This window comes from Furipterus horrens, unplaced genomic scaffold (assembly GCF_987537825.1).
Source record: "Furipterus horrens unplaced genomic scaffold, mFurHor1.1.pri manual_scaffold_17, whole genome shotgun sequence".
Lineage (NCBI taxonomy): Eukaryota > Metazoa > Chordata > Mammalia > Chiroptera > Furipteridae > Furipterus > Furipterus horrens.
The window spans coordinates 9,587,151-9,599,156 of record NW_028327187.1 but is presented as its reverse complement, the minus strand read 5'-3'; the positions used below and the strand labels follow the sequence as shown (position 1 = coordinate 9,599,156).

The following is a 12,006-nucleotide window of genomic DNA, read 5'->3' as shown; positions in this document are numbered from 1 at the left end:
CTGCAGCTTCTGCCCAAGCTGTGGCTTCTTGGAATCCTTCCTCCTCACCTTCAAATCTCCTCCCAAAGAGAAGAGTTGAAGCCTTGCCCCTATTTCTCCTGTGACTTCCCTGTGTCCTAGGCCAGTAATGTTCATGACCTGACCCTAACAATGACCTCAGTCCCTAGCCCAGCATCTCAGCAAAAGACAGTCACACAGCCAGAGTGCATCTCTAGTAATGTTTTATTGTTCTGCTGAGGAAGTCATGTGGCTTCTGTTCTCCACCTCCCCCATCTCATCTTAAGTGCCCTGCCCCCCACCCTGCTCCCACCCATAGATTATAGTACTCATGATAGAACATATGTGTGTATATAGATGTGTGTATGTATATATGTATCTATATGTACACAAATACATATATATCTTCTGACTGTACAATATTTATAGGTACAAGTAAAACAGAATTAATAAGTACAATGTTGGCTAGGAATGATCCCACTTCAGTTTATTCAGCCAAAAGAAAATCAATCATGAGTTGGTGCTTGAAGGGCACTTGAATTTCCACATGAACCAAGACAGCCAATAGGTGGGATAGATTGGGTTTGGATCGCTCCCTAATGGGCTGAGATGACACTAGCTGAGATGATATCTGGCTGGCTGGCCACCTGAAGCAGGGGCCAGGTCTCTGCTTGAAGAAGGGGTTGTTATAATAGCCTGGTACCACAGGCATAAAGAGCAGGAAAAGGGATGGGGACACAGATACGTGTCTCCTTGCCACCATCTGCTTTTGCTCAGCCTGTGTGGTGGGAGTGAGTTTGTCTACTCTCCAGATGTGGCAGTGCATGGCCAAAGGCTGCATGGGACCCCATGAAGTGGCAGATCAAATATGGGGCTCAAACCAGGGGAAGCTGGTTCATTGGTCTCTTGAGACCTGAGAAAAGAAGGTCCCTCCCTCACTCTCATGTCCCAAGCTATCCCAAATCGTCATGTCGCCTACTAGGGGCCCATCTGTGCCCACTGTTTAAATCAGCCTCATAAAAATCAGCATCGTATTTACACAGATATAATACTCTGTGGTGGTTGGGGCTGCCCTGCACTCTGCCCATGTGCCCATCCAGTCCCGTTCAATTTCTCTGGAAAAGCTAGTTTAGGGTCACTGTTGGGCACAAAGGCAGGGCCAGAACCTCCTGTCCAATCTCAAAGAGACCCTAGTACCAAACAGGATGGCTTGGCCTCTCAGAAGGGCAGAGAGCTGGGAGCACACAGTGCCCTCTCCCTCTGTTCCCCGCAGGCAGAGAGCCAGTAAGGTTTCAGGCTGACTGGTGGCTCTGTGGGCCTGGGGGCAATGGCAGTCTTCTTGCTCCTACAAATGGCTCTTGTCAGGAAGGCAGAACACAAGTTTGGGGGTGGGTGGGGGGAGTGGAGATGGGGCACTGAAATTCTTTTTCCCTTGTATGTGCAGAGGAACTTAAGGGGATGGGGCCAGGCTCTGCCCCTGGAAGCAGCATCTGGGGTCTGCTGTGCTCTGTACCAAGGGGGCTGAGCTGTGTCTCCCTGGAGCCAGGCCAAGGCTCACAGCTTTGTCTCCGGGCCAGCTCCCTGCAGGGTGGGGAAGGAGTCCCGGATCTTTGCCACTTCCATGGCACACAGGTGCCCAAAAACTTTGTTGTACCAGTCAGGAGAACGGCCCCTGGGGAGGAAGAAGCAGGCAGGCATGAGCCATGGGGTCTAACCAGGAGCCTTTTCCAGGGGCAAGGAAGAAGAGATTTGCCCCAGCCCCCAGGGATGAACGGCACGGGGCAGAGGCAGGGAGGGCACTGGGTGGGGGGGGGGGCTGGTACCTTAGGTCAGCGCGGCAGATGTGGGTGAGCCGGGAGCGGCCCAGGCCACAAGGCTCTATGAGGTACTGGGAAGTGAGCATCAGAGCCCGCACCCCAGATTCTGGGACAGGCTGCTCAGGATCCAGGGACTGGGAGACAAGCAGGCAACCCCCGCGAGGCAGGTCAGAACGCCACATCCTGTGGGGAAGGGACACACACACACATATTCAGGTTCCTGATGCCGGTCCCCACCCCACCTCCCCCTTGTCCCCCTAAGCACAGCAGAATGGCAGCTGGAGTCCCTCACCGAAGCACCACGAAGTCGCGGCATGGGTGGGGCGCCATGCTGTCGGTGACGTAGTGGTACAGCTCTACACCCGGCATCAGGGCCTCAAGCACCTGTGCCCGCAGCAGGTCCTCGTCCCAGAGGGCCCGCTCCCGCAGAACACGGTGCAGCACCACAGCTGGGGGCGCCGCCACCTCGGTCGATGCCTTCCACACACGCAGGGGGTGCCCGTCCGGCGCCTGCAGGCCGTGGGGGCGGACACAGGAGGCAGCTGTCAGGGCCGGAGGGCACCCCCTCCCCCACCTCCAGTCCTGGCCTGCCCACCCGCACGCCAGCCCCGACAAGGGAAGGCTGCAGGGCTCCTGTGCTAACCGGTGTCACCCCCCGGGCAGGCCATCCCTGTGTTCCCTGTCCTCTCGCTCCTTTCTGGATGTCTGCTTCTCTCTACCTGCTCAGGAGCACAGAGAGATGACAGACACATGCTCCCGGAGGCCTACCGGGCTCTACCATGAAATGTGCACAGTGCTGGGAATTTTTGGACGTGAACGGGAAGAGAAGATCGGGATGGTCCTTGAGGAACTCACCGCACGGCAGACGGAACAGAAAATGTGCAGGGCAACAAAAGCTGCCACTCACTGAGCCCTTTGTACGTACCAGGTGCCGGGCTGACTGTTCACCCCAACCCCCTAAGGGAGGCTTCCCTATGACCGCTCAGTCGTGGCAAACCTCAGGTGTGCAGTCTTACTCACAATCAGAATCCGAGAAAGAACGTAGCAGGTGCCAAGAGAGGGACAGAGAGAAGTCACCTCCAGCCTGGGGCGTGACAGGAGGAAGGGCATGTCAAGTTGGGGCTTCAGTAGCTTGGGAAAAGTAAGGCATGGGGCTGGCCCGTCCACGTAGCACGACATCAGGGACAGAAGCACAGTGTGACTGTGTTGCAGGAAGAGATGGGAGGTGAGGCTCTAACAGTAGTGACATGTCTGGAGTGGGGGACTCAGGGAGGTAGTTCTGGCAAATGATCCCTGAGAGAGATCCCTTGGTTTCATCTGCTTGTGGCTTTGCTGGCTGACAATGTCCAAGTATCAGGCAGAGGCACAGTGAGACTGGCAGGGAAGCTCCTTCCTTTGAGATCCCTGGCCCTTTGCCTGCCCAGAGTCCGCTCCCAGCCGCACAGCAACCACAGAAAGCACGGTACTCACCTTCCTGCAAGCCAGCTCTGTGTGCTGGGGCCCTGGCACGCTCATCCAGCCCTTGAAGCGATCGGCAGCATCGCGCAGCAGCTCCTGGACGCTCTCTTCCATGTAGAGGCTCAGGCTCACTCCAGCGGCCTGGGCCTGCCGCAGTTCAGCCAGGGCTGGCCCAGGGGCGCTGAGTTCAGCTGCGCTATAGGAGCCGCACAGTTGCAGCACCATGTCCTGGGGAACCTGGCAGGGCACACACACATGGGGCTGGGGCCGCAGCGAGCAAGCAGTGGAGAGGGTCAGGGACCCCCAATCCCAGAGCCCACAGAGTCTGTCAAGTTCATGTTCACGGGATGGGGAGGCCTAGCTACGGCAGTGAGGCAGGTGAGAAACCTTGCAGGGGAGAGCTGGAAGTAGGAGGTTGAGGGACATGTGTCAAGTTGGGCCCTATCCCTGACTTGGGGTGCAAAGGTCAGACCTGATGGTTCCTCCGAGTCTGGGAGGTAGGCATCATGGCCTGGAGTTACTCACCTGGAAAAGTTTCTTACAGTCACTGATCATATGTGACAGGCCCTGGGTGGCTGCCATGTTCTCACTCAAGTCCCTAGGGCCTGGCCGGCCAACACGGCTGCGTTTGCTCTTGATCCTGGAGGGAGGGGCCGAGAGGAGGTAATATGGCTGACAGGCTGGTTTCCGGTTCCCGGGAAGCCAGCTTGCCAGTCCTGAACACAAAACAACCTGCTTCACAGCATCCATCCAACCAGTCCCTGGTCCCTGAGGAGTGAGGCTGACCCCTTGTGGTCTTGCCTCAGAACTGCAGTGCCAGGCATCAGTGGCCTGAAGTCCAAGGCGGGCCAGAGTGGGCAAACCCTCCCTGCCTGGCCGGACCCCACATGCTACACTGTTTCACCTGGGTGAGGGGTTATCCTTCTTGGACACGTTGAGGTGGAAGATGGAGGGTGCCAGGCACACTGCCAGGTTGCCAGCTGTCATCTGGTTTTCCTCAGCAGAGGCAATGTCACTTAAGAAATAGAGCAGGGTCTGCAGCACCTCTCGGTTCTCATCAGGGAGCAGCAAAGTCGCAGCTTGCGCTGCTGCCAACCACTGATCCTTGGGGAGGACTGTGGGGAAGAAATGGCAGAAGGGCTTTCTTATTCCCTGAGAGCCTACTGCTTCTAGGAACACAGAAGAAACAGTGGTCCCAAGGGACTTCAGTGAGAGAGACCGGCAAAGGTGGGCTTTGGGACATCTCCGGGTACAAGATCAAGCTCTGCTCAAATGAACAGTGTAACCCTAGGTAAGTCCCTGCCTTTCCTCAGGGCCTTTCCTCTATCCTCCCATATACTGCGTTTGGGGAATAGAACATGGCTTCTCTCCAGGATGGTTTAAAGGGGGGCAGGTGGCCAGGGATGAGTACGGACGACTCACGCTGGTAGATCTGCAGGAAAGTGGTGGTGAGCTTGCTGGTGAAGATAGGCTCGGGCAGGTCTCGGAAATATTGCTTCAGCAGGTCCGCCACATCGTAGGCCGACTGGCCCTCGTAGCAGACGTTGTCAGGGGAGGACTCGTTCATTTGGCGCAGGTTCTGGATCCTAGACTTCACTCCAGACTTGCGGAAGATGCCCACCTGGCCCATGCAGGTCAGGGAGGGAGGGAAGAAGGGGGACATGGAAGGGAGATTGTGAGGCCAGGCATGGACTGGGAGTCACAAGTGCAGGCCACCCTAGAGACTGCCAAGCCCAGCAGGCCTCCTGCTGCACAGGGTTGCAGAAAAATGGCAAAACCAAAGAAAAGGGTTTTTATAGCAATGGGCCAGGCACAAACATGGCTTTACTGGAAATGAATAGGAAAAGGGGGACCTAGGCTAAGGGAGGCTCTTGGAAGTTGGGGAGTAGAGCACCTGGGCCAGAAAGAGGCTGGCACAGAGGGGCTGGGAAGAGGGGAGCTTTGGCTCTATCCTTGCTGGGCCTTCTGAGGCTAGGAAAGGTCTGTGCTGGGCCAAGCCAGGGGCAAGGAGCAGAGCAGAGTGGCTTCCCTCCCCAGTTCCTTAGCCTTAGACTTCCTTCCCAGCACCACCTCTCCACAGGCTCCCCCGTGGGTCTCACCTGGTCCAGGCACTGGCTGCGCAGGTAGCGCATGGCTTGCTGAATGCTCTGCGGCAGTGGCTGGCCTGTGCGCTGTACGTGGATGAGAGGTGGCACCCCAAACACGTGCTGGCCCCGGTAGTCTGGGGTTTTATTCCTTTTCATGAACTTGGGCACTGACCTGTTCGGAGGAGTGACGAGAGATCAGGAAGGGGCACGGGGTAGGCCTGGACACCGCTTGGGGACTGTCTGCAGTCTTGAGGGACTTAGGCAGGTGAGAGCGGGTTAAGAAACACACCATATGCCCAGAGTTGACATTTGCTAATAGCACCTGCTCCGGGGCCAGCTTTACGGAGTTGTAGAGGAATACAGGGAGCTCTCAGTCAGGCTAAGGAGATAACTGTGTTAACAAGCAATGACAATACATGCTGTCAGTAGTGGGCCGAGGGCTTAGCGGAAGACCCATGAGGAAGACCCATGAGGGAGGGGAGCTGTACCTAGTGGGTCAGGGAAGGCCTCAGATGTGGGTAGAAATTCAGCAGGTTCTTGAGAAATTAGTAGGCACTGTCCCAGAGGAGAAATGGGGAAAAGGCATCCTAGGCCAAGAGAACAGCATGGGCAAAGGCAAAGAGGCAGGAAAAAGAGTATGGCACATTTGGGAAAAGACAACTGGCCATACAGTGGCGTTGCTTAGAAGTGGCAGGCTGAAGAGCCCGGCAGACGGGGCAGGGCTGGAACATGAAAGGATTATGGTGTGAAGGAAGCTTGGGTAACGCAGAGCCACAGAAGGGTGCTTATCAGGAGAATGACCACCAAAGTTGCATTTCTGGACAATGTCGCTGGTGGTAGCATGGACGTAGGGGTAGAGGAAGGACAGCTCAAGGACCTCATGCTCCCCACTCCCATCCCTCCTCACACATGGCACTCATACTCCCATGCATCCTACGTGTACCCCTCACCCACACAAGCTACCCAAAGCCACGCTGACCTCTCAGGCCACTGCCCCTCCAGCCCTGTGACCATTCCCACCATTCCACTGGCCTGGGGGCTCTGCCTGTCTGCACCTGCCTTCTGAGGCTGACCTACCCGGGGCCTTGGAGTAGGGGCAGGAAGGGAGCCAGGGACGAGGTGAGCAGCGCCCCTATGCCCGCTGTGGCCCAGGAGCACTCACCAGCCCCAGCTCTGTTTGTGGGGCACAGTGTACTTCTCCATGAAGGCAGTGAGCCGCAGCAGGGAGCCCTTGTGCAACAGGTGGATCTGGCTGGCAAACTGCCGGTTGATCTCCAGCGATTCCGAGTTGAGGCTGGGCCGGTGGGAGTTCTGAAAGCTGTGCCAACGGAGTTTCCTGGTGAGGGATGAGGGGTGGACAAAGCCAGAGGAGCAGGGTTGGCCCAACCATAGAAAGGGCTGTGTTCTTCTGGCGCCTTTTCTCCCCACCCCACCCCCCACCAAAAAAGGCAGGGAGACGTGACCATTATCATCATTGCTGCTAGGCCCCAGGGTACAAAAACCTTACTCTTAAGCTTTTAGGGCTGCCCAGTGGCTCAGATGCTATCAGGGAGGTGGCACAGAGCTCAGGCCCATCTAGTGCCATCAAGTACTACCCAGCCCCTACCCTTCCAGGGCTGCAGTGGAGGGGCTGCTGTGACAAGTCCAGAGTGGCAAAGCTGGGGGTCAGAGATCAGCTTTTCGAATGCCATAGATTTACACATGGGAAAGCCGAGGCCCAAGAAGAAGCTAGGATTTGCTCGAGGCCACAGCAGAGGCATGTCCAGAACCAAACATTCTGGATTGCCAAGTCCTATCCTCTTGCTGTTTCCTTGCTGCACCTCGGTGCCTAAAGGCAATCAGCCAGCTCCCAAGAACCTGCCCCTGGGCCACATAACTAAGAAACTGGCTTGGGGAGGTGGTGAAGATGGAGGGAGAGGAGACAGGGGAAGGAGGGAATTGGGGAGGGAAGAGACAGAGACAACAGAGTCCCCTGCCCCTGTCCCTACCCAGAAGTCCCACCTGCAGGGTCTGGTAAGTGAGGCCCCAACGCCCGAATCTCGTCGTTCACGGGGTGCTGATGCCTGGAGTGCAGCTGGGCACCCGGCAGCCTCAGCCTCATGCATGGAGTTCCCACTACTGTCCAGTTCACTGGAGGAGGCCACAGTGTCAGAAATGGAGTGTACTTCTTCCACAGACAGACTGGAAGCCGAGGTGGGTTCCCCACCTGAATTCGCCTCCTGCTCCTTCTCCCGGTCTGGGCCTGGTGGCTTGGCCTCGGCCTGGGCCTGCAGCTCAGCCTGCGCCTGGAGCTCAGCTGAGGCATGAACCAGGACCACTGTCTGAACTTCATCCCGGCCTGAGGCTGAGGACTCTCTGTGGGCTGGAGCCTCTTCCTGGGCCAGAGCGTCAGGCTGATCTTCGCCATCAACTGTGACTATTTCCACTGATGAAGCGGCCTCTTCCTCTTCCTCATCGTCGTCTTCTTCCTTATCTCTGGGCTCCAGCTCTGGGTACATGGCCTGAGACCAAAGTTCTACCCGTTGCTGCAGCCCCCACACATGTTGGAGGATGTCATCTAGGTGGGCAGAGCTGCCCCGACCCCCCTCCTCGTCTTCAGCCTCAGCCCCAGCCAGTGTAGGCTCAGCTGCGTACAGCTCGGGCATGTTGTCGTAGGTGCTGGCATGGCTGCCTGTAGAGCCACAAGAGCCCCGGCGCCCTTCGCAGCCCCAGCGCCTGCCTGGCTGCCAATTGGCCAAACGGTGTCCATCCTCAGGACATAGGCTCTCGATGGACAGGGAGCGAGGGAATGTGCCTGGTTTGTGGTCCCCAGGCACATGCACCAGGTAATCACCCCTGTGTACCCGCTGAGGATGCCGGAGCGTGGCCACAGGCCAGACCTCCCAGGCCCTCTGGGTCTCAGTGCCACCGCCCCTGGCTGAGGTGTGTGCCCGGTTCTTGGCCCTGTAGAATCCAGTTGAGAGGAAGCCACGGTGGTTGCGGAAAGAGAAGGCTTTGGTGGCCTTCTCCAAGGTGGCCGGGCTACGCTCAGGCTCAGCTTGCCGGCTGGCACTCTTTTCCTTCCGCCTCAGGGAGTCAAGGTGCTTAAGGAAGCTACGGGGACGGCGATTCTTGGCTTTGTCCCGGGGACCTTCTGGGCCCTGGGTGGGGCTGAGGCGGGACTGGTCACTTGGGCTAGAGGCACGGCCCAGCAAGGGCAGGTCTGCCGGTTCGGGTGGCAGGCTCACGGTGATGGCCGGCAAGGAAGTGGCGCTAAGCTCCGTGAGGACACTCTCACAGCTGGATGTCACTGGTAGTCCAGGGCTCGGTGGGGCCAGCAGGTCAGAAGAGCCCACACGAGACCAGTGCTGCGTCTCTTGCTGTGAGACCGAGGGGTTGCTGATAGTACACTGCTCTTCCTCTTCTGAGTCTTCATTCTGCGAAGGGCACCACAGGGTCGGTCAGAGAAGTCCACCCACCAGCGCTTGCTTGTGCTCCACTATCCACCTCCAAATGCTTGGGGCGGGGGGTTGTGGAAGAGAGCCCTGCTTTCTGGTTGGGGATATGTACTACAGAGGGAGCTGGATCCGGGAATGCCAGAAGGAGGAGGCCAGGAGGCATAGACAGAGCCCAGGTGGATGATAAAGGTCATGGGATTGATCTAATCCCTCTCCATTTACAGAGAGTGAAACCCAGACCCCCAGCCTGAGAAGCCACTTGCCCAGGGTCATGCAATATCATGCAGGAAGTCGGTGACAGAGTCAGCCTAGAATCCAGGTGTCCTGACCTCCTGTCCTCAGCATCCTGTCAAGTCTGGGCTAGTGTCTTAGATCAGAATCACAGAATGCCAGAGCTGGGAGGAGATCTGATATTTTTTTCTTCTAATTTGCAAGGAGGGGAAACTAAGGCCCACAGTAAGGAAGAGGCTTGCCTAAGGTCACTGAGCGGTCAGTGGGGACCCGGTCCTGGGGGTTCCCTGCTTCTCAGGCCAGGGCTCTGGCAACTTGGCTAATGCATCTCGCTGCAGGCCTCTAGGAGAGAAAGCCTCAGAAGAAATCCACAAAGCCTGACCCTAGGGCAGGATGGGGTCATCAGGTCCACATTCCAGGGCTACGTACAGAATGACAGTCATCACGGTTTCAGCAATTCCAGATGGGCAGAGGCAGAAAATCCTTTGGAACCTATTCACGCTCCTCCCCACCACTCATTGCAGAGCTGGGGAAAATGAGGCTCAGAGAGAAAGGACTCAGGCTGGGTGGGATTATGGACCTTGACTTCTAAGACCATAGAGGCCATGATTTTTCCATCACATTATTCTGTCTCTACCTACTAGTCAAGGAATTTTTGCTATCACAGAGCAGGGAGCGGACGCAGATGGCTTTCCTTAAGGAAACACCATCTCTAGGTCAGGTTACGAGTAAACCCAGGAGGCAGAGGTGGGCTGAGGGGCGGTGGGTCAGGCCAAGGGCCAGGGTGCTTGTTCTCATACTCCAGCCTCTAGACCAGACTTGCCAAAACCCAAAGGCCTCCCAGAGGCCCCTACACCCTGCCCCCAGCCTGGAGCAAGGTACTGCTCTAAATATCCCAGACTGCTGGGACACTGGAACTAGTTTTGAAAGTGGTTTGTGTATGTTCCTGGGTTCCCCACGGTGTCGCAAGGTCACAGACCCCATTCTTGCCATGACTCACCTGCTTGCATTGAAAATGAACCTCCAGTTTCATCGAGGCACAATTGTTCAAGGTCATCAGCCTCCTGCAAGGAAACGAAGCAGTGCTCACCCAAGGGTCCCAACCCCCAAAGCCTGTACAACATAACCTACCGAGACATTCCCAAGATGCCATCCACTAATGCATGTGCCCAACCAACGAAACTCCTCCCAAGCCCAGTGTTCGTGAGGATTTTGGTGCCAGAAATGATGCTAGGGAGATTGTGGCCTCTGTCCTCTGAGAGCTAACAGATGTGTGGACAAACCACTACAGAGATGGGAAAGGTTCAAGAACAGAGTAGCCAGAAGGCACAGTAGGCACACAGAGGGTGGGACAAGAAAGTTCCATGAACAGATGAGTTGTAGTCAGATAAGGTTTCCTGGAAGACTGAAATGGGACTCAGAGGGACAGAGACAGAGGGACTCCTATCTCAGGCTTCAACAGGAGCCTGGGACAAGGTCAAGAGAAAAACAGTAAAAAGACCAGTGTAGTTATGAGAAGAGATTCAGACTGATAAGGTTGGTCAAAACCAGATTGCGAAGGACCTCAGGTGTCATGCTAAAAAGCTCTGTATTTTTCCCCTTCAGGCAGTGATACATTTTTAGCAGAGGAGCGCCCGTCTGGAAACGGACTCTAGTGGCTGGTGGGTGGCTAGACTGTGCTGAGGAGGGAAATGCAGAGATGGAAGGCAGGAAGGCCAGTGAGCAGGCTGTAATGGATCCAAGAAGTCGTGGTTTGACCTCAGACAGGGCTGAGCTGGTGTAAGTGGAGAGAGGACAAATGAGAGGACTGTCCGTGGGATCTAACTGAAGGGAGAAGAGAATCGAGGCCAGGCCTTGGTTTTCCAGCTAGAGCGCCTGTGTGGGTGAGGATGTCACAGACCCAGAAGACAGACCGAGCAGGGTAACTGCAGTACATGAGCTCTGTTAATACGTGGGGCTCCTCCTGTTAGGGGCACAGGGATTTTTTTTTTCCCACGAAGAAGTCCCAAGCTGGGCCCCAGCCTCCCAGGTCTGGCCCTCAGCCCCCCCTACCTGCACAGGGCCCCCAAAGAGTCCTCGTCCAGAAAACCGTGGTCCTTCTTCACAGAGCCAATATCCAGGGGAAATGAACCTTCTGCATGGCAGAGAGAAGCCGAGATGAGTTGAGGGCGGCTGCACAGAAACTCCACCAGCAGCGCTTAAGAGCTGGAAAGGGGAGGCTGGGGAGGCGGGGAGGCGACAAGAGCAGAGCAGGAGGAGGACGCCTGCGGGAAGGGAGGGGCCCAGGAAGGGAGGGTTGGCTGTCAGCAGAAAGGTTGAGGAGAGGCCAGGAGGGTAGAGCTAGACAAGAGGGACACATCATCAGTCAGTGAGGCAGGTCCACCAAGGACAGCACGCCTGAGGCCCTGGGTGGCTGCCAAAAGCCAACAGCACTCCCTCAGTCCCCTCTGAATCCTGGGCTGCTCAAACAGGGGGCCTCCTCCCTGGCCCCGTGGGGAGTGGAGGAGCAGGCAGAGAGCAAGGACAGAAGAAACGTTTCCTACTGCTATGCAGAGCAGGGGGCCCACTCCCTGGGGCTTAAAGAGGGGGGGGGAGAGAGGAAGGAGCAAGGGAGGAGGTGAGAGCAGCCTTATTGGTAAAACCAGCCCATTTACTCATTTCCTAATATTCACTGAGCATCTACTTTGTGCCTGACACTGGGGCTACAACAGCAAATGAGGCAGAAATGGTCCCTGCCTTCATGGGCTTTCCACTCTCCTGGGGGCAGAAGACAATAAACAATACATGAAACACACAAGAGAATGCAGTAATCAGTGCTGCAAAAGACATCGGCCAAAGTGATGGGGTAAGGAGAGGCCAGGTGGGGGTTCTTCCTAGAGAGGTGAGCTGGAGGTCATGCCAAGAGCCCTGCAAAGAGCCTGGGTAGACAGTTCCTGGCAGGACTAACATTAAGGCTCTGAAGAGGAAGAGGGCCCGGAG

The 12,006-nt window shown here is 56.5% G+C and overlaps 1 protein-coding gene across 4 annotated transcripts in view; it reads right to left on the bottom strand.

Moving 5' to 3' along the window:
• Nucleotides 1-463: 463 nt before the first annotated feature.
• STARD8 (StAR related lipid transfer domain containing 8) overlaps nucleotides 464-12,006 on the bottom strand; it is a 38,506-nt gene continuing 26,963 nt past the window's right edge. For 2 of the 4 annotated variants that reach the window (XM_090264061.1, XM_090264064.1), the window contains exons 3-14: nucleotides 11,080-11,161; nucleotides 10,028-10,091; nucleotides 7,361-8,775; nucleotides 6,522-6,695; nucleotides 5,372-5,531; nucleotides 4,695-4,893; nucleotides 4,177-4,387; nucleotides 3,798-3,912; nucleotides 3,285-3,509; nucleotides 2,107-2,324; nucleotides 1,821-1,997; nucleotides 464-1,669 (exon numbers count right to left, since the gene is read on the bottom strand). In XM_090264061.1, the coding sequence (XP_090120187.1) occupies nucleotides 1,552-1,669; nucleotides 1,821-1,997; nucleotides 2,107-2,324; nucleotides 3,285-3,509; nucleotides 3,798-3,912; nucleotides 4,177-4,387; nucleotides 4,695-4,893; nucleotides 5,372-5,531; nucleotides 6,522-6,695; nucleotides 7,361-8,775; nucleotides 10,028-10,091; nucleotides 11,080-11,161 (3,158 nt within the window). In that variant the 3' untranslated portion in view covers nucleotides 464-1,551. The remainder of the gene's footprint in view (nucleotides 1,670-1,820; nucleotides 1,998-2,106; nucleotides 2,325-3,284; nucleotides 3,510-3,797; nucleotides 3,913-4,176; nucleotides 4,388-4,694; nucleotides 4,894-5,371; nucleotides 5,532-6,521; nucleotides 6,696-7,360; nucleotides 8,776-10,027; nucleotides 10,092-11,079; nucleotides 11,162-12,006) is intronic. The other 2 variants (XM_090264062.1, XM_090264063.1) reach the window with 2 other exon arrangements.